The sequence below is a fragment of the Neoarius graeffei genome, chromosome 10, assembly GCF_027579695.1.
Source record: "Neoarius graeffei isolate fNeoGra1 chromosome 10, fNeoGra1.pri, whole genome shotgun sequence".
NCBI classification, from domain to species: Eukaryota; Metazoa; Chordata; class Actinopteri; order Siluriformes; family Ariidae; genus Neoarius; species Neoarius graeffei.
In genome coordinates, this window is record NC_083578.1 from 93,427,549 (window position 1) to 93,449,575 (window position 22,027).

The following is a 22,027-nucleotide window of genomic DNA, read 5'->3' on the forward strand; positions in this document are numbered from 1 at the left end:
AAACTTAAAATGCTGCACTTTCATCTTTGTTGTTTTATATTAGATGTTAATTTCATGCTGTGTTCATTATTGATGTGAAATTTTTATTAATTAACTTTAAGGATTCTGAGTTTAAAGCTGACCTTTGACCCAATGTTCAGTGTTTCATTTTTCAACTGTAAAGAAAAAAACACTTCATCTTTCATTCCGGATGAACAAAAGAAAATAAAATATTTAAAGCCAATTTTTAATATTCATGTGTGTTTTAATACCAACACAAAGAAGACATTTTTATCTCGCTTTAGTTTTGATTAAAGTTATAACACCAGAGTCTGTCTGTCTCTCTCTCTCTCTCTCTCTCTCTCTCTCACACACACACACACACACACACACAGAGTCAGTTTCCTTATTCATTACTTTCATCTGTTGTGTGTGTTATTAGCTGGCATCCTCAAGGCTGGTGTTGCTACTGGAGTGGAACCTCATAGTGCTCATGGGATCTGATACATAACCTGCAGAGAACATACAGATTGTTACTCACACACCACAATACACACACCATACCACAACACATACACACACCACAATACACACACACACCATTTCTGTCGATGGGGAACTGCATGTTTCTCCTGAGCTCATCCAGAGACAGACCCTGGGAGGAACGCCGTCCAGAACTGCAGATAAACAAGAACATGCTCAACAACAACACACTGTATCTACATCATAATACACTAAAACACACTAATACACACTGCATACACACTACTGTGTCTGAGGGAGTTTTTCATTACCGTCGCCTCCTGAGTGCTCATAAGGGATAAATACATTTATTAGTTCACATCTTCACAGTTTAAAATCTTTATTTTTCTGTAAAAAAATAAATGTGACAATAAATTTGTGAGAATGTCTATTGCTAAAAGCGCTATACAGCTAGAATGACTTGACCACTGTGTGTGTGTGTGTGTGTGTGTGTGTGTGTGTGTTGTCCTCAAGCTCAATTTCAAGTTTATAACACAATTTATAACTGCGCGCACACACACATACAATTTAATCATAATTTCACTGAAACTAGGCGGCACGGTGGTGTAGTGGTTAGCGCTGTCGCCTCACAGCAAGAAGGTCCTGGGTTCGAGCCCCGGGGCCGGCGAGGGCCTTTCTGTGTGGAGTTTGCATGTTCTCCCCGTGTCCGCGTGGGTTTCCTCCGGGTGCTCCGGTTTCCCCCACAGTCCAAAGACATGCAGGTTAGGTTAACTGGTGACTCTAAATTGAGCGTAGGTGTGAATGTGAGTGTGAATGGTTGTCTGTGTCTATGTGTCAGCCCTGTGATGACCTGGCGACTTGTCCAGGGTGAACCCCGCCTTTCGCCCATAGTCAGCTGGGATAGGATCCAGCTCGCCTGTGACCCTGTAGAAGGATAAAGCGGCTACAGATAATGAGATGAGATGAGATTTCACTGAAACTAAATGTGATGTTTTCTTACATAAAGATAATGTAAGGTTCAGGCTGCTGTGGCCCCGCCCCACCATGCCCCGCCCTGCCACCAGAGGGAGACAGAGAGCAGACACTCAGTAAGTACTAATTAGCTCCACCTGTGACTGACCTGGTAAAGGGCCGTTTACACACTCAGGGTTGTGCTTGACCTGTTATGAGGCTACACTGGGGAGCCTGCCCCCGGCCTTTTGGATGGAAAGGATGTATTTGAGTTTCCTCTTTCACTTTGTAAGTCACTCTGTTCTCTGTGTTTTTGATTCACTCCTCTCGAGCCCTCGGCTGCTTCACCCTCAGCTCTGTGTGTTGGATCATCTCGGTCCTCCAGCTCCAAATTCACACTTAGTGAAGTGACCCTTTGTTTCTCTTCTTTGCTCTTCCTGAGGCCTCTCCCCACTTCTGTCATTTTGTTGAAAGTAAATTAATAAACCCTTTATGAATTTAATCAAACACTTTTTTTTTTTCTGTATGTAATTGAAACAGGCGCTGTGTTTTAATTACAGTCTCTCTGGAGCTGTGTCTCTGTTGACTGTTAGTAATGACACACACGCAGCAGTGGAACAGGGTCATGCATGTGTTTAATGCGTTTGCAGTCCTTCATCTCCTTGGTGAGTCGTCCCAGCAACCACGCGTGTGTGTGTGTGTGTGTGTGTGTGTGTGGGTTCCCTGGTAAAGCTGACTAATACTGAAGTGAACAGTGCAGTATTCAGATGTGACCAAACCACTGTGCTTTTTCTAATTCTCACCATTTATTTTATTCATTTACTTTTATATTTATGGATTTTTATTGGGGTTAAAGGAAGTCTCTGATATAAATGCAGTGTCTAAAGTAAATGAAACTCCAGTCCTGAGAGCTTTACTCAAGAAAAGTCTGGCACCTTCAGAGGTGTGAACTACACATAGGTGACGTTAATAATCTGAAGCTCAGAAAATCCACTTCCGCAGCTGTCACCAAATCTGAATCCTAGGAAGTTTCTCCACAGAAACATTAATGTAATTTTGAGCCGACTCATGGCCCAGTGGTGCTGTGTGTGATTACAACTTAAAGGGTTTACTGAAATATTAAACTACTGTAATGTTTTCAGGGCGTCGTGGCGATGCTGTGTGGGGGTGGGGGGGGCGTCACGGCAGTGCTGTGTTTGGTGGTGCCATATGTGGCGTTGTTGTGTGTAGTGGTGCTGCTTCACAGCTCCAGGGTCCTGAGTTCGATCCTGAGCTCTGGTTTGTGTCTCTGTAGTTTCACATGTTCTTGTGTTACTGTGGGTTTCCTCACATCTCCCAAACACGTACATGCAGATTGGCCACGCGAGTGTGTGGGTGGGGGTGTATTCTCCTGGTTTGTGCCCAGGATTGGCTTCACACACTTACTGAATAAAGTGCTAACTGAAGATCCATGAATGTAATGTTTTCAAAGGGCAGGGCCAAGTAAATTGCTACAGAAAGCAAAAGGAGAGGGACCAAGTGCATGTCGTATGTTAATCCATAAATTCAGATCCAAAGAGCAAAGAAAGTGTGTGTGTGTGTGTGTGTGTGTGTGTGTGTGTGTGTGTGTGTGTGTGTGTGTACCTCCACGTAGCACGGGTGTTCAGTGCATACTCCAGTTCAAAGCGTGAGCGCAGCGCAGCTACATGACTTCGACCTGGACTCGTACGACCAAACAAACAGTCTGAAGATGCCGATGGAGATAAAGAACCACTGCTGTTACTGGAGGCTGGAGACATCAGCTACACACACACACACACACACACACACACACAATCATTACACTCACATCGGACTGAAATCTGTGTCAGAAGGTTATGTGAGGTCCAGTGTGAAATTGTTCTAAGGAGCATTCAAGACCTTGTTTACTGATGTAGCGCATAAAAAAAAAAAAATCAAAGACCTATTACAAGATTAATTATTTTTGCTCCTGGGCTCCCCCTACAGATGTGGAGTGTCATTCACTTTCACTCCACTGTCATTAACACAAATTACACTGCGAGCCCATCATAGACAGCTGTATGGAGAATCATGTCGACTGACAAAGAGGAGTAACGTTACAGGATTTTACACAAATATAACAGTTTTATTTATCGTGACATCAGAGATGAACAAGAAGAATAACCAAAGAATGACAAAGTTTTAGCTTTGCTGAAATCCTGTTTGCATTTTCAGGCCATAGACAGTATTTGCTGTCTGAATGTGGAGTTTGTGTGGAATCAACATGATGTAGACACACAACACACTGAACAATATCATTACAAACTCACTGAGACAGATTTACAAAGTGACAAACTTTCAAAGACTCAACAAATGCTTTGGCGTGAGATGAATTTATCTATTTTCATGTTCGCCTGAGACAGATCGAGGTTAGATGGCTTTTGTCATCTGCAAAAACTACAAATCTCTGTGAAACGGAAACGCGGATAAAGTTACAGCCGACATCACAGCCTTTCATCAATAATGTTGGCAGGGCGTAACTCCGCTGTCCGATTGTCATCGTTTTCCTGTTAGTCGTGAGATAAATCGCTACTGTCGAAGTACACGCACAGCTCAGACTTTTATTTACCGTCTTCCAAGTCAAAATTTTCACAAGTATGGCACACAACTCAGAATAGTAACATGCTAAGCTAACATAGCCACACCACTGACATATCTAATGCTGGGGGATGCTAACAGATAAAGAACAGCTAGTCAACTGAGTTAACCTCGCAAAACCTGGATGCCACGGACACACAGTGATGCAAACTCTGGTGGCAAACTCACTAACAAAGCCAGACAGAAACCACCACAAGAGCACCGATTACCAGTACTGATGTCGGAGTGTGATCTAGCACCTTGAGATGTAGCTACACAGCAAATTCCTCAGTGTTGAATTAACACTTTGAGTTAATTTGTGTCCAATTGGACCTATATAAACACAGTAGGGTGTTAAATCAACACTCTGGGTGTTAATTCAACACTGGGGATTTTGCTGTGTAGCAGCTAAACCTCTGTCAAAATGAACCAACTTGGCTTATGATCAAAAGCTTGCGAGTTGACAACTTTGCTAACAGCCAAACATCGAGCAAGTGCAACAACATGACGCACAGCAAGGCAGCTAACGCAATATTACTGACTAGTTCAACAAAAAGAAGCCCAGCTTGGCGTCTGTCTCACAGACTTTTATCGTTCTTATGTCTCGCCAACAAGTAAAATCCAGTCCAGGATTTAAAATCTGGTCTCTTGCTCAGTCACTTTCTCTGTTTCTCTCCCTCGTTTCCCCTGACTGTGCGTTCTTTGGTCTCTTCACCTTGACTGCCATGATGTTTGTACTGAGTTTACCAATTTAGCTTCTTCTTATGGGTAATGTCTCTGCCCAATTCTGAAAGCGTAGTGTTCTGCAGTTCATGCAGTGCCATAAAGCATTACTCAGGTCTTGTGAGAGGACTCAGGGACACGCCCCACCAGAGTTACAGAGTGCTATAACTGGTGAACCAGGCACAGACTCGGAATGGAAGACAAGCCACTCTCCCTATGTCAGTGTACCATTAAAATAATTTTGAAGCTGCTATTTGAAGCTGTGACCTATTGTTCACAGACATCCAGTCAATACACAACAGGTGAGAAGCTGGACTGATGAGGCTTATGAGGCTTTGAAGGACTGCTTTGGCACTACAGACTGGGATGTTCTTCATGAGCCCCATGAGGACGTAAACAACCTCACGAGCTGCATCACGGACTACATAAACTTCTGTGTGGAGAACACTGTGCCCACTAAAACAGTACAGTACTTCTCAAACAACAAACCCTGGGTCACTCCTGAGCTGAAGGCTCTCCTGAATGAGAAGAAGAGAGTATTCAGATCAGGAAACAGAGAGGAATTGAGGAGGGTACAAAAGAAGCTGAGAAGAAAGATCAGGGAAGGCAAAGACCGCTACAGGAGGAGGATGGAGGACCAGCTGCAGCAAAGCAACATGAGTGGAGTCTGGAGGGGCCTTAAAACCATCTCAGGGCTTAAGGAGTCCAATTGGGATTCTTCTGTACATGGGATTCTTCTGTACATTTTCAACCTGAGCCTCAGTCTGGAGAAAGTTCCACTTCTGTGGAAAACATCATGTGTGGTTCCAGTTCCCAAGACTGCACACCCCAGGGAGCTCAACCACTTTCGGCCAGTAGCTTTAACGTCTCACCTAATGAAGATCATGGAGAGGATTGTTCTCTCCCACCTCCGACACCTGGTGAACAGCGAGATGGACCCCCTGCAGTTTGCATATCGACCGGGCATTGGTGTGGATGACGCTGTCATTTACCTGCTACACCGGTCACTTTTGCACCTGGAGGGCACTGGGAGCACTGTGAGAATCATGTTCTTTGACTTCTCCAGTGCTTTCAACACAATCCAGCCATCACTGCTTAGGGGGAAGCTGGAGGGAGCTGGTGTCGACTGCCACCTGGCTGCATGGATTGTCGACTACCTCATTAACAGACTGCAGTATGTGAGGCTCCGTGACTGTGTCTCTGATGTGGTAGTCTGCAGCACGGGGGCTCCACAAGGTACAGTGCTCTGTCCTTTCCTCTTTACACTTTACACATCTGACTTCAGCTACAACACGGACAGCTGCCACCTCCAGAAGTTCTCAGATGATACAGCCATCGTTGGACATGTGTCAGAGGGGGACGATCTGGAGTACAGAGAGGTCATCACCAACTTTGTCGCCTGGTGCGAACTGAACCACCTGCGCCTCAACGCCAGCAAGACAAAGGAGGTGGTGATCGATTTCAGAAGGACGGCTCCTCAGATTGCACCAGTGAGCATCCAGGGTTTGGGCATTGATATCGTGGAGGAGTACAAATACCTGGGTGTTCACCTCAACAACAAACTGGACTGGACTAACAACACAGATGTCCTGTACAAGAAGGGCCAAAATCGTCTCCACCTCTTGAGAAGACTGAGGTCTTTTGGTGTGTGCAGGACACTGCTCAGGACTTTTTATGACTCTGTGGTAGCATCAGCGATTTTCTACGCTGTGGTCTGCTGGGGCTGTGGAAGTTCAGAGAGGGACAGGAAGAAACTTAATAAACTGGTCAGAAGGGCTGGCTCAGTCTTGGACTGTCCTCTGGACTCCATTGAGGTGGTGGGTGAGAGGAGGATGTTAGCCAAGCTGACCTCTATCATGGATAACCCCTCTCACCCCCTACATGAGGCTGTGGGGGCTTTAAGCAGCTCGTTTAGTAGTAGACTGCTACACCCACGGTGTAAGAAGGAGAGATACCGCAGGTCATTCATACCTGCTGCTGTCAGACTGTAGAACACCCACAACTTGTAACGTAGCACCAATAACCTGTTTGTCGTTATATTTGCACTACTTCACCACTACTACCTCTGCCATCTCTCATCGATGCAATTATGTGCAATTAATATAGGCCCTAAACTATTTTTATGCATATATATATATATATATGTGTGTGTGTGTATATAATTTATGTATATATGTGTGTACCGTATATATACAGAGTCTACCTGTAATGTGCAATTTTTCTGAGCCTCTCAATAAGGCAATTTTTCTATACTTTTTCATGGTAGATAATGCAAATAGCCCTCTGTATTTAATCCTTCGTTTGTCTAATTTTTACTTCAGTTTTATTTGTTATCTGTTTGACATTTTCTTGCTACTGTAACACGTGAATTTCCCCGATGTGGGATGAATAAAGTGAATCTAATCTAATCTAATCTAGGCAGCTTGGAGGTGACTTGCAATGGGAAAACGACCTGAACAACTTCTTTAACAGATTTGATCAGGCACTGGCCCTCCCCCCAGATCAGCCTACTGTTACTGCTACTGTCTCTCCCTGGTCATCGTCACCCAGCCCACAGACCTCCTTCTCACCCTCTCAGCACCCCTCAACCATCATACCTCCAGCTCAGTGCTTCACACCTCCATGCGTAACACCGAGCACTCAGCTGTGCCCTTCTTTGTCCTTTGACAGAGAATAAGCCAAGAGGGAACTGAGTAAGAAGAAGGCGAGTAAGGCTGCAGGTCCTGATGGCATCAACCCCGGGCTCCTGAGGCATTGTGCTGACCAGCTGTGTGGAATAGTGCGGGACATTTTCAACTTGAGCCTGGAACAGGAAAGAGTGCCGGTCCTTTGGAAGACGTCGTGTGTCGTTCTGATACCAAAAACTGCACACCCCACCTACTGTATTTAAATGGATATAGACCAGTGGTGCTGACCTCTCACCTGATGAAGGCTCTGGAAAGTCAAGTCAAGTTTATTTGTATAGCGCTTTTAACAATAAACATTGTCGCAAAGCAGCTTTACAGAATTTGAACGACTTAAAATATGAGCTAATTTTATTCCTAATCTATCCCCAATGAGCAAGCCTGTGGCGACAGTGGCAAGGAAAAACTCCCTCAGATGACATGAGGAAGAAACCTCGAGAGGAACCAGACTCAAAAGGGAACTCATCCCCATCCGGGCAACAACAGACAGCATGACTATAACATTAACAGTCCTAACAAAGTCAGCTTCATTGATGCTATAAACCCCCCACCGACAGAAACCTGAGCACAAAACCGTTCACGACAACTGCAGTCCTATAGTCAGCAAGTCAACTGCAGTCCTCAGCCACAAAAGCACCACTGCAAGAGTTCAGAGCGTCCTCCAGGCGCGACCCCCAACTGTCCACATGGGGCCGCCCTCCACAGGAGCGATGCGAAAGACTTGTTCTGGCACATCTCCACACACTGGTGGGGCCAGCTATGGATCCCCTGCAGTTTGCCTACCAGCCAGGCATCGGGGTGGAAGATGCAGTCATCTACCTGCTTCACAGATCTCTCTCTCATCTTGAAAAGGCAGGAAGCACTGTAAGAATCATGTTATTTGATCTATCTAGTGCCTTCAACACCATCCAGCCGACTCTTCTAAGGAGTAAGATGGAGAGCGCAGGGGTGGACCATCATCTTACCTCGTGGACTATGGACTAGCTCACAAACAGACCACAGTATGAGAGACTGAAGGACTGTGTCAGACACCATTCTTTGCAGCACAGGGGCTCCACAGGGGACAGTCCTGGCCCCATTTCTGTTCACACTTTACACTGCGAACTTTAGATACAATACAACTACCTGTCATCTACAAAAGTTCTCTGATGACTCTGCTATTGTGGGCCATATCCTAGATGGTGATGATGGTGAGTAGAGAGAACTGACAAGGAACTTTGTGGACTGGTGCCAACAGAACTCCCTCCAGATCAATACAAGTAAAACCAAGGAACTGGTGGTGGATTTCTGCAAGACGAGGTTCTTTTCACCTACCCCAGTGAACATTCAGGGAAAGGACATTGAGATCGTTAAGAGCTACAAGTACCTGGGTGTTCATCTGAACAATAAACTGGACTGGACTGATCACACACACACCCTGTACAAGAAAGGCCAGAGCAGACTCCACCTGCTGAGGAGGCTCAGGACCTTTGGAGTTCAGGGTCCACTTCTAAACTCTTTTTATGACTCTGTGGTGGCATCAGTCATATTCTATGGAGTTGTCTGTTGGGGAAGCAGTATCACAACAGCAGAGAGGAAAAAACTGAACAAGCTGATTCGGAAGGCAGGATCTGTCCTGGGCTGTACACTGGACTCAGTGGACATAGTGTGGGAGGGGAGGATGTTGGCCAAGTTGTCATCCTTAATGGTGAACACCTCCCATCCACTGCAGGAGACAGCAGCAGCACTGGGCAGCTCCTTCAACGACCGGCTCCTCCATTTACGGTGTGTGAAGGAGAGATACAGCAGCTCCTTCCTCCCTACTGCTGTGAGACTGTACAACCGGCACCTCACCAAGCACAGCACCAGACACTCCTCACAATAATCAACAATACTGTCCAAATCACTTCTACATCCATAGAAACCCCTCTGAACGTATACTGTGTGCACTGACTATCATCATCAGTACTTTACAGTGAACTGCTCACTACACACTGTTAAAATGGCTCTTGTGCAATATACCGACTTACTTGTGCAATACTACCTGTGTAATACTTACACGTGCAATACCACCTTTGTAGTACACTTAGGTTAACTGTATATCTGCAAACCTGTTAATTTATGCAAACGCGTTAATTTTTTTATCTCTAAAATTGTAGTTTATTTCTTTTATATATATCTTTTTTTTGTTTTTTGTACTTTTGCACTACTCCTTCACTGCCTTATCTTTTTCTCTTTATATACTTTGCTGCTGTGACAAGGTAAATTTCCCCTTGTGGGATAATAAAAGGCTCTCTTATCTCATCTCATCTCATCAGGTAAAAATCTGACCTTATGTTGTTTTAAAGGTAAACACAGTGTGGATAATATAGAATATAAATGAGTGGAACATAGACGTAGTGTCCATGTATTAATGTACACATGACAACACCACTGAACGTTAAATATCACGCTATAGCACATAAAGCATCATCAGCACAAGCTGAGAATCAAATATGAGCTCACCTCAATGTTGCACAAACACTCCTCAAGTTTAGATACAACCTCTGAGAACTCTGGCCTCTCCTGAAACACACAGAGAAAGAAAGAATAACAATATTATTATTATTATTATTATTAAAATACCTCCCAGTTAGCAGTCTGAGTTACAAAATCAATACATCTGAATTTAGGCCCTGTGGGGGGCAGGTCCTCTGGTAAACACGAGAGTGTGACTCTCTACTCACATCTGTATTGCAGCGTGCCTTGCCGGATGGCAGGAGGTACCATTTTTATGATGGTCCTTGGTATGACCTGACCGCAAGTAGAACTCATGATCTCCTGGTCAAGAGGTGCACACGCTAAGCACTAGGCCAACTCACAGTTCAAGAATAAAGTGTGCAGTTTGTTATTTTATAATTTTGTAACAATCACACTCTTAAAGGGAAGCCATGGCCTAGGGTTAGAGAAGCAGCTTTGAGACAAAAAGGTTGCTGGTTTGATTCCCTGGACCAGCAAGAATGGCTGAAGTGCCCTTGAGCAAGGCACTGAACCCCCAACTGCTGCTCTAGGTACATTGGATGTTGCTCTGAATAAGAGTGTCTGCTAAATGCCATTAATGTACCTCTCCATATGTTTATGCTATTTTGAAATGTTTATGAAAACAATGTTGTTGGTTTACATCACTCTAAAGAGTATACCAACCAAAATGAGAAAAAGTTGGGATGGTGTGGAAAATACTAAATAAATAAATAAATAAAGCAGTGATTTGTAAAATGTACTGTGACTTGTATTTCATTGCAGACAGAATGAACTCGAGATATTTCATGTTTTGTTGGTCAACTTCATTTCATTTGTTAATATCTATCTATTCCTGCTTTTCAGACCTGCAACACATTCTAAAAAAGTTGGGATGGGGCAATTTAGGGCGAGTAACGAGGTAAAACAATTAAATAATGATGTGATTTGAAACAGGTGATGACAACAGCTGACTGTAATCATGATTTGGTACAGAATCAGTCTCCAGGAAAGGCCGAGTCTTTGAGGAGTAAAGACGGGCCGAGGATCTCCAGTTTATCAACAACTGTGTGAGAAAATTATTGAAATGTTTAAAAACAATGTTCCTCAGAGAAAATTAGGAAGGGATTTGGATATTTCACCCTCTATGGTGCATAATATCATTCAACCATTCAAGGAATCTGGAGGAATTGTGGTGTGTAAAGGACTCAAGCCTAATCTGAACCCCCGTGATCTCAGATCCCTCAGACGGCATCAAGAACCATCATTCATCTACAGCTGATACAAACATTTTGTAGTTTTTTTTTATTTTACACATTTTTTGAAGATTAGAATTTGTGGTTTTAAAGCAAAATTGGTGAAAACATCATGGAAAATAAAATAATATTCAACTTTAAAGCTGTACTGCCTTTCAGATTTTTCAAGTGTAGGTCATAAAAAGAATTTTCCCGACACCCAATTATTTTGTTTAGTGACTGAAAGCTACTGAATTCAAATCACAGACTTCCAATTTTATTAGGTTTTTTTTAAAAATAGAACAATTAATGAATTTCAGACCATGTGGCCCTAAATTCTCTGCTATTTTTTCCTGCTTCACCATGACCCAATTCAAGATACGATATCATGCATCACGTGGTGGGCTTTCCCAGTTCACACAAGGCATTGTGGGATACAAATTTGAAACAGGAGAGAAAAATGAAGGATGCAAATGAAACGTAAAAGACCGACTACAGTAACGGAAAGTGAGAAGAAAAGATGTTATATACGAAGGAAAGGAAATGCAGGACCAAACTAATAAATATCAGCGGTCAGCGAGCACCTCGGTGTGATCAGCTGTTCGTTTAGCAACAGAATGATGGAACTGTCAGTGCACGCTCAAAGGTAAACCTGTAGATGGCAGTAATGCAACACTGTGGATGCCAGCTGCCGTAAAACCCAAAAGAAGAAGAAGAAGGTAAACCTGCGCATGCGCACACGGACTTCCTCTGTCTGCTTGACTGCGCCAAGCGAGCGATTTCATGCACATTATTTGCTTTAATCCCCTCAAATTAAATAACTTCCCAGCCACAGAATGGCCTGATATTTTGTGAGATATTACAGAAATAAACAGATATCACAATCACCACATTTCAGACGGAACTAAATTTCACCGATTTTACGAAATCGAAAGGCTGTCTAGCTTTAATATTCAGAAATGTTTAAAATCTTTCAGAGAACACATTCAAAGAACTGCTCCCTCACTCAATGCCACAGTCTGTATTAAAGAATAATTTTTCATATGAAACAAACACATCCATTAGAATAATGATTCGTTTCAAATATCACTGATGTGTGATTTCACTTTATCATTTTATCTACTTTATACAGAACATCAGTCTAATATATAGATCAAACATGTCTCTCTGAATCTTAGCACATGATGCTATTATACTCCACACACTGCAGCACTGCAGCTGATATTTAATCCTGTTTATGAATAACGAATCACTCTCTCTGACCTCAGGACAGGCGTTCCAGCCCCTCATCAGCAGAGCAGACAGCGGTTTCGGGATGGAGTAGCCAATTGGAGGCCGGATGTGATGATATGCCATATCAGCTGCCGCAGCCGCTAATCTCACACACACACACACACACACACACACACACACACACACACCATGGTATGTATGTATGTATGTATGTATGTATGTATGTATTTTACACTGTGTGTGTTTCCTGTTTATCTTAGTCACCAGGTTTCAGATGAGCGAAGGGGATCTCCCCTGTCAGCAGCTCCCACAGACACAGTGCGTAACTGAACATGTCTGCCTTCACCGTGTAGCGCGTGCACTGTGTAAAAACCTCTGGAGCCATCCAACGAAGGTTCTACAGATGAGAACAATCACCTCCATAACACACATGATCAATCATGAGAGCCTGAGTGTGCAGAGAACCACTTTTAGTTCACTTATTCTCATCTTTATTATTTATCAGTGAGTCAGAAAATCAAAAAGTCTTCTGTTCATTTTAGTGTTGTTTACAGCAGCAGTGTGTAACAGTCAGTGCCTCGTACTACACGACACACAAACTGCAGTGAAAACAAGAAGTTTCTCCCCCACGTTCCCGTCCCTCTGAACCAATGGGTGCAGTGTGTACTATAAGGTAATGGGGTGTGGATACAAAGCTTTGTTTCAAACTGGAGGTGAAGCCGATATCTGGGCCAGAAAATAAAAGTTTTAAATAGTTTTTGAGAGTAAATCCATGGCATGGCAGAATAGAGAACCACAGGTTATAGTCACCATCCATCCAGCCATCATCTGTAGCCGCTTATCCTGTTCTACAGGGTCGCAGGCGAGCTGGATCCTATCCCAGCTGACTACGGGTGAAAGGCGGGGTTCACCCTGGACAAGTCGCCAGGTCATCACAGGGCTGACACATAGACACAGACAACCATTCACACTCATTCACACCTACGCTCAATTTAGAGTCACCAGTTAACCTAACCTGCATGTCTTTGGACTGTGGGGGAAACCGGAGCACCCGGAGGAAACCCACGCGGACACGGGGAGAACATGCAAACTCCGCACAGAAAGGCCCTCGCCGGCCACGGGGCTCGAACCCGGACCTTCTTGCTGTGAGGCAACAGTGTTAACCACTACACCACCGTGACACCCGGTTATAGTCACTGAATTAGAAATTTTATACTTACAAAAAAAAAAAGATTAATTTGACAAACACCAGGTAATTATTAACATTTATAATACAACCCCGATTCCAAAAAAGTTGGGACAAAGTACAAATTGTAAATAAAAACGGAATGCAATAATGTGGAAGTTTCAAAATTCCATATTTTATTCAGAATAGAACATAGATGACATACCAAATGTTAAAACTGAGAAAATGCATCATTTAAAGAGAAAAATTAGGTGATTTTAAATTTCATGACAACAACACATCTCAAAAAAGTTGGGACAAGGCCATGTTTCCCACTGTGAGACATCCCCTTTTCTCTTTACAACAGTCTGTAAACGTCTGGGGACTGAGGAGACAAGTTGCTCAAGTTTAGGGATAGGAATGTTAACCCATTCTTGTCTAATGTAGGATTCTAGTTGCTCAACTGTCTTAGGTCTTTTTTGTCGTATCTTCCGTTTTATGATGCGCCAAATGTTTTCTATGGGTGAAAGATCTGGACTGCAGGCTGGCCAGTTCAGTACCCGGACCCTTCTTCTACGCAGCCATGATGCTGTAATTGATGCAGTATGTGGTTTGGCATTGTCATGTTGGAAAATGCAAGGTCTTCCCTGAAAGAGACGTCGTCTGGATGGGAGCATATGTTGCTCTAGAACCTGGATATACCTTTCAGCATTGATGGTGTCTTTCCAGATGTGTAAGCTGCCCATGCCACACGCACTAATGCAACCCCATACCATCAGAGATGCAGGCTTCTGAACTGAGCGCTGATAACAACTCGGGTCGTCCTTCTCCTCTTTAGTCCGAATGACACGGCGTCCCTGATTTCCATAAAGAACTTCAAATTTTGATTCGTCTGACCACAGAACGGTTTTCCACTTTGCCACAGTCCATTTTAAATGAGCCTTGGCCCAGAGAAGACGTCTGCGCTTCTGGATCATGTTTAGATACGGCTTCTTCTTTGAACTATCGAGTTTTAGCTGGCAACGGCGGATGGCACGGTGAATTGTGTTCACAGATAATGTTCTCTGGAAATATTCCTGAGCCCATTTTGTGATTTCCAATACAGAAGCATGCCTGTATGTGATGCAGTGCCGTCTAAGGGCCCGAAGATCACGGGTACCCAGTATGGTTTTCTGGCCTTGACCCTTACGCACAGAGATTCTTCCAGATTCTCTGAATCTTTTGATGATATTATGCACTGTAGATGATGATATGTTCAAACTCTTTGCAATTTTACACTGTGGAACTCCTTTCTGATATTGCTCCACTATTTGTCGGTGCAGAATTAGGGGGATTGGTGATCCTCTTCCCATCTTTACTTCTGAGAGCCGCTGCCACTCCAAGATGCTCTTTTTATACCCAGTCATGTTAATGACCTATTGACAATTGACCTAATGAGTTGCAATTTGGTCCTCCAGCTGTTCCTTTTTTGTACCTTTAACTTTTCCAGCCTCTTATTGCCCCTGTCCCAACTTTTTTGAGATGTGTTGCTGTCATGAAATTTCAAATGAGCCAATATTTGGTATGAAATTTCAAAATGTCTCACTTTCGACATTTGATATGTTGTCTATGTTCTATTGTGAATACTATATCAGTTTTTGAGATTTGTAAATTATTGGATTCCGTTTTTATTTACAATTTGTACTTTGTCCCAACTCTTTTGGAATCGGGGTTGTAGTAGCATTAATAATAATAATAATAATAATAATAATAATAACTCCTTTTACATACCTTATCATACAAACTTCTGATTTACTCAGCCAACGAGAACATGACACTGATATTAGTGAATGATGGTGTCGAAGCTTCATAGTGAACTTGATTATTTAAAGTACATCATGTTTCCTAAATAATTACTTCTTCATCACCCTTCACATATGTGCATTCTTACTGAGCTGGTGCTGTATAAATCTGCTTTGCTCATGTTATACTCAGACACTCTTCCAATGAATCGGTACCTTGCCAATGTGGGAGGGTTTGCGTGACTCAGTGATCCTGAGAGTGATGCCATTCAGAGCTTTAGCTCTTGGTAGAGCCACCCCTGGCAGTAAGGTTGAAGGTGAGAGTCCAGAAAAATCCAGTTCAGATGCAACATCTCTGAACTCCCCATTGTCTCAGGTAACCTCTGTGCCATGGAACCGGAGTGCAGATGTGCCAAGTATGCTTTTGAGATTATGGGTTTCAAAAGCATCTTCTCAGGAGAATCAAATTCATGTGAATGGCTCCAGAATTATTTTATTTCGTGTCTGAAGTCTTTAACTTGTGAATTTCCATCATGCTGTTACCTTCTCTACTAAAAGACCTTAGGCAACAGAATATTGGGTGACAAGGACAGGTGAGATGTTGCTGGAAGGTTTTAGTCCAAATATCTGCACTGTGGTAGTGGGTGTGTCATGGTCATTCATCGAATGAATGGGATGACAGATGTTCAGTCCTGCATCTGTGATAAAGTAGCCCTATTTAGGGACAGCACTGCTTACTTAAACCTGGGAGGGATCTGGAAAAGGTGGTCCAAAAAGCTCATCCTATTTATCCTGAATTGGGAAACTGCACCCAATAGGACATTCTTTCTGTGGTTGAAATCCTATAAATTCTCTATGAACTGATTCTAAAACTTTATGCCGCTCTTTGTTGCAGCTTGGAATATTCAAACACTCTATGACAGGAAGGAATCAGACCAACTGGAACAACATACTGCTTTCATCACTCAAACACTTGCCCAGTTTGGAATAGATATTGCAGCTCTCAGTGAAACTATATTCTAGAAGGTTATCTCAAGATCACATGTTCCTCTAGAAGGGAAAACCGAAGGATGGCCATGTTTATGGAATCAGATTTGCCATCAAATCTGAACTCGTTGAGAAGTACTGTACATCATTCCTGAAGGAATCAATGAGAGGATCATGACCATCAGGATCCTTTTGACAGAAGATCAACATCTCTCTGTCATTAATTTTATTCAACATCAAACTCCAGAGACAATCAGTAGAATAAACTGTAACCTTCCTTTATTGAGGAAGCATCTTGAACACTCATGCAAATGTCGACAATTAAATCTTCAACTGACTGAAGGCTCACAGTGCATGTGGAAAACTCGCCAGAAGGGTTTTTCTTCAACATGGCCTGTCAGTGGAAATGTAAATCATGGTCCGTCAGGCAGTTGTCAACACACTGCTCTACGGTTGTGAAATATGGACTGTGTATCATGGTAACATCAAGAACCTTGAAAGATTCCATCAAATGAAGCTGCAATGAATCCTCAGCATGAGCTGGGAGGAGAGTCACCAATGTTCAAGTCCTTGAATGTGCCAATCAATTGAGTCTTGAAGCTACCGTCAAATGTTACTAACTTCAATGCTTGGGACACGTTTTTCAGGTGAACAGTGAAAGACTCCCCAAGCAAATCTTCAAATATTCCAAACTTGAAGAATTCATCGTCTGTAGAAGAATATGCCTGAAGAGGATTGGACTTCTGAGTCATCAAAGAAGAAAACATCTTGGACGACTTCCCAACTCCAAGAATTGTCCTTGATGACACTCAGACAATGAGTGATTACAATACATGGTCATCACTCTCTCACACACACACACACACACACACACACACACACACACACACACACACACACACACACACACACAGATAGTGAACACACCCCAGGTTGTTTTGTCATGTTGTCTTCATCCATGGAGAGCAGGAAGCGTGACTCTGTACATCACACACGCACACACACACAGTAATGCAATAATAGACAGAAATATGTTGACAAATTAATTAATTTTATTTCATACAGAATAAAACGTACTGTATAAATATAAAACATATAAATGTGTCTCACCGCCAAAATCAGCCACAACAGCGTGACCGTCTTCATACAGCAGAATGTTGTGACTAACAAAGAAACAAAAGAGCAACAGTCACAAAAACATCCATATCTTTACATTTAACACAGCGCTGTTGAATTCTGATTGGTCAGAAGGTGTTGATTAGTTTTCTCTAACAGCAGCTCTGACAGTAGTGTAGGTTTATATTGATGCTCTTGCTCTAATACCGTACGTTTTCGTTTCTATAGCAACGGCTCATTCATAGGGGCTCATACAGCAGATGCTTGACATAAACGGATTTAAAATCCTTGGCGCTCTGTAACCAGATGTTTATTGAACTTTTATAGCAAGAGTCTCAGTGTTCGATGTGTCAGCGCTCTGTAACAGTCAGGGGTAAAGCTGGAACTTTAAGCTTGATGCGTGTTTTTTGTCTTCTAACTTTCAGTGATATCCCACAACATTAAATATAACCATAAATGGATAAGAAGTTAGTGATGATGATGATGATGATCACCTGTTGAGGTCTCGGTGGATGATGGGCTGAGTCAGGTTGTGCAGATATTCCATCCCTCTGGCTACATCCATCGCGATGATGAGTTTCGACTGCAAGTCAATCAGCCTGCGCCATTACACACACACACACACACACACACACACACACACACACACACACACGTCATCGTCGCATTATATATGTGATACCTTCTGTGTGTGTGTGTGTGTGTGTGTGTGTGTGTGTGTGTGTGTGTTGACCACTCCTCACCGTTTTTGTTCATGTAGCAGTGAGAAGAGCGATCCTCCAGAGACGTACTGTGTGACGATGGCGAACTGACTCGGATCATCGAGACATGCCCCCACAAATGGGATAACACACGGATGGTTTAAGCGGCACAAGATGGAAACCTCTCGGCAAAACATGTCTGTGTCTGACTTTGAGCAGTACGTGTTGGCTCGGTAACTACAACACACACACAGCACAGAAACAGCACTGTGAACAGGGATGATGCCACCATGGTGTAATGACATCACTGTGGCATTATGGCGTCATTACTCCACAGTGACATCATTGCCCACACTGCTATCAGTATGGGGTGATGACGTCACTGTGGTGTTTATTTGTTCTTTAGTGTTTAGGTGGCTCTAAATGCCGTCACTGACCGTTTAATGGCTACAATCTTGTTGCGACATTTTCCTCTATACACTTTCCCAAAGGAGCCTACAACAGAGAAGACATGAATAATTTAGAAACTGTTATGTGTAAAATTGTAAAAGAGTGATCAGTGCCACGAAGATGTCAGCGCTGTGATGATGTCAGCGCTGTGATGATGTCACTCACCTGAGCCGATGATCTCATGAAATTCCAGTTCTGAGAGCTGCAGGTGGAAATGAGATGGGAGACTCGCCCTGAGGAGCAAGACATCAGCTTTCTCTACACACACACACACACACACACACACACACACACACACACACACACACACACACACACACGTTCAGATGTAAAGCTGTTATTGCTTAAAATGTGTTGTTTGCAAATGTGTTGTTTCACTATATGATGCTTATTTATGAGTGTGTGTGTGTGTGTGTGTGTGTACTGTTTCTCTGGCAGAATGATTGTATAACATACATCTATAAAAGGAAAAAAAACAAGAATATAACAAGCCTATGGTGCACAAGTTTTAATTTACTTTGGGTTTTCTGTGTCAAAATTGTACATACAACCACCTGATATTTGGTTAAATGTCCCTTTGTGAGTTTCCCCTGAATCAGACACTTTTGTTTGCCATGAACACCTTCAGTCAGAATTCTGGTTGGATATTTGTCCTCTCCTCTTGGCAGAATTGGTAGTTCAGTTAAATCTGTGTGTTTCCTGCCACAGACCCAACTTTTAAGCAGAGTCCACATATTTTCAGCAGGGTTGAGTTCAGGACTTGGTTTAGTTTTATAGCTGTTTTTAGCTTTTATGAGGTAAAGGAGTAGATCTGGAGGGCCCTCAGGTAGAGAGTGTTTTGGTAAACTGGGATGTATAGATGCTGCCCCCCCCCACACACACACACACTCTCTCTCCGTTGTGTGTGTGGGGGGGATTTTGGAGCAGGAGCTTCTTTCCTGGGCAGCAGCAGCCTCTCAGTCCATGGGAATGTAAAACTCACCTGACTGTAGACAGTAACCCTTGTGTTCCAGCAACTTCCAGTTCATGGCAGGTCTGTGCCTTGGTGGTTCCTGGGTTGTTCCTGACCATCTGAACCAAATTCCTCTCGGCTGAGGGGGACAGTTTGAGTCTTCATCCAGCAAAGTGGTTTGACAACCTGTCTATACCTCCCAGTAACTTGTATTTATGTAAAATTGTTTGAGTTGATGATCTTGGAATCTGCAGTTGTTTGAAACATCTTCAGGAGACATTCCTCAGTGTGTAAATCTCTGATCCTTTTTCTCAGATCTGCACTGAACTCTTGGACTTTCCCACTGTACTGTGTGTTGGTCAATCCAGTGAGTGTCAAATAAACCCTTTTAATGTTGTGCACAGAGAAGCTTCCAGCTGCAGTCAATCATCATCACTAACAAGAAGTTAAAGGTTCTGACTGCAAAGTTAAATTCTGGGTAAAATGTTCTGTTTCTGTTGGAGTTTTGAGATGTTGCGCTGCTGCACACACACACCGTGTATCCTGTGTGTAAATGTTTTGCCGAGATAAAAAGTGTCCCGCATTTTACGATTCTGGAAATCACCGAAGCAAGTGAGCAGCAATATCACATGACCATTGTGGGGCGTGTTTGACTTACTTTTAACCAAAACAAGTCAGCATGGGCAAACATGGTGGACTCGGCTCTCCCTCCAGCTAAAAGCCAGCGGGAAAGAAAAGGAAAGCTTGCCTAGTGAGTGCAATTGCAAGATAGAGCAAGGTTAGCGGACGTGTCAATTTTCTGGGCAGATAACTAAATAATTCTAGCTAGTGCTTAGCTGTCTTAGCTTTAGAGTGCATGGGCTCGACTCCACGGTAGTGAGTATGTAGTTACACACCTATTGTTTTGATCTTACTTAGAAGGGTTAGGGTGGGAACACAAAAGCAGTGTCTTGCAAAAGTATTTATCCCCCATAGCGTTCGTCCCGTTTCGTCACATTACAAGGTGGAATTAAAATGGATTTTTGGAGGGTTAGCACCATTTGATTTACACAACATGCCTACAGCTTTAAAGGTGCAAATTGTTGTTTTATTGTGACACAAACAATAATTAAGATGAAAAAAACAGAAGTCTGCACTGTGCATAGGTATTCACCCCCTTTCGTATGAAACCCCTAAATCAGAGCTGGTCCAACCAATTCACTTCATAAGTCTCATAATTATTTGATTAAGAGCCACCTGTGTGCAATCAAAGTGTCACATGATCTGTCACATGATGTCTGTATAAATCAAGGACCCTGACTCTGCAACACTACTAAGCAAGCAACATGAAAACCAAGGAGCCTCCAAACAGGCCAGAGACAAAGTTGTGGAGAAGTATAGATCAGGGTTGGGTTATAAAAAATATCCCAAACTTCGAATATCCCACAGAGCTCCATTAAATCCATTATAGCAAAATGGAAAGAATATGGCACCACTACAAACCTGACAAGAGAAGGCCCCGCCCACCAAAACTCACAGACCGGCCAAGGAGGGCATTAATCAGAGATGCAACAAAGACACCAAAGATAACACTGAAGGAGCTGCAGAGATCCACAGCGGAGATGGGAGTATCTGTCCATAGGACCACTTTAAGTCATACACTCCACAGAGTGGGCGGGGCTTTATGGAAGAGTGGCCAGAAAAAAGTCATTGCTGAAGAAAACACGTTTGGAGATTGCCCAACAGCATGTGGCGGACTCCCCAAGCACATGAAAGAAGATTCTCTGGTCAAATGAGACTAAAATTGATCTTTTTGGCCATCATGGTAAACGTCATGTGTGGCTCAAACCCAACATCCTGAGAACACCATTCCTACAGTGAAGCATGGTGGTGGCAGCATCATGCTGTGGGGATGTTTTTCATCTGCAGGGACAGGAAAGCTGATCAGGACTGAAGGAAAGATGGATGACACTAAATACAGGGCAATTCTGGAGGAAAACCTGTTTGAGTCAGCCAGAGGTTTGAGACTGGGACGAAGGTTCACGTTCCAGCAGGACAATGACCCTAAACGTACTGCTAAAGCTACACTGGAGTGGTTTAAAGGGAAACATTTAAATGTCTTGGAATGGCCTAGTCAAAACCCAGACCTCAATCCAATTGAGAATCTGTGGCATAACTTGAAGATTGCTGTACACCAACGCAGCCCATCTAACTTGAAGGAGCTGGAGCAGTTTTGCCTTGAGGAATGAGCAAAAATCCCAGTGGCTAGATGTGCTAAGCTAATAGAGACATATCCCAAGAGACTTGCAACTGGAATTGCAGCAAAAGGTGGTTCTACAAAGTATTGACTTTGGGGGGTGAATACTTCAGCACACTCCAGATTTCTGTTTTTTCATCTTAATTATTGTTTGTGTCACAATAAAACAATAATTTTCACCTTTAAAGTGGTAAACATGTGTAAATCAAACGGTGTTAACCCTCTAAAAATCCATTTTAATACCAGCTTGTAATGCGACA

General features: G+C 43.1%; 1 protein-coding gene across 2 annotated transcripts in view; it reads right to left on the reverse strand.

Annotated features, from left to right (window-relative positions):
• Window positions 1-280: 280 nt before the first annotated feature.
• The window catches only part of tnni3k (TNNI3 interacting kinase), a 41,908-nt gene continuing 20,161 nt past the window's right edge, over window positions 281-22,027 (reverse strand). The window contains exons 14-25 of one of the 2 annotated variants that reach the window (XM_060932682.1): window positions 18,745-18,837; window positions 18,567-18,624; window positions 18,172-18,366; window positions 17,923-18,027; window positions 17,423-17,475; window positions 17,240-17,292; window positions 12,644-12,776; window positions 12,410-12,519; window positions 9,921-9,980; window positions 3,037-3,194; window positions 580-656; window positions 281-491 (exon numbers count right to left, since the gene is read on the reverse strand). In XM_060932682.1, the coding sequence (XP_060788665.1) occupies window positions 418-491; window positions 580-656; window positions 3,037-3,194; window positions 9,921-9,980; window positions 12,410-12,519; window positions 12,644-12,776; window positions 17,240-17,292; window positions 17,423-17,475; window positions 17,923-18,027; window positions 18,172-18,366; window positions 18,567-18,624; window positions 18,745-18,837 (1,169 nt within the window). In that variant the 3' untranslated portion in view covers window positions 281-417. The remainder of the gene's footprint in view (window positions 492-579; window positions 657-3,036; window positions 3,195-9,920; window positions 9,981-12,409; window positions 12,520-12,643; window positions 12,777-17,239; window positions 17,293-17,422; window positions 17,476-17,922; window positions 18,028-18,171; window positions 18,367-18,566; window positions 18,625-18,744; window positions 18,838-22,027) is intronic. The other variant, XM_060932683.1, reaches the window with a different exon arrangement.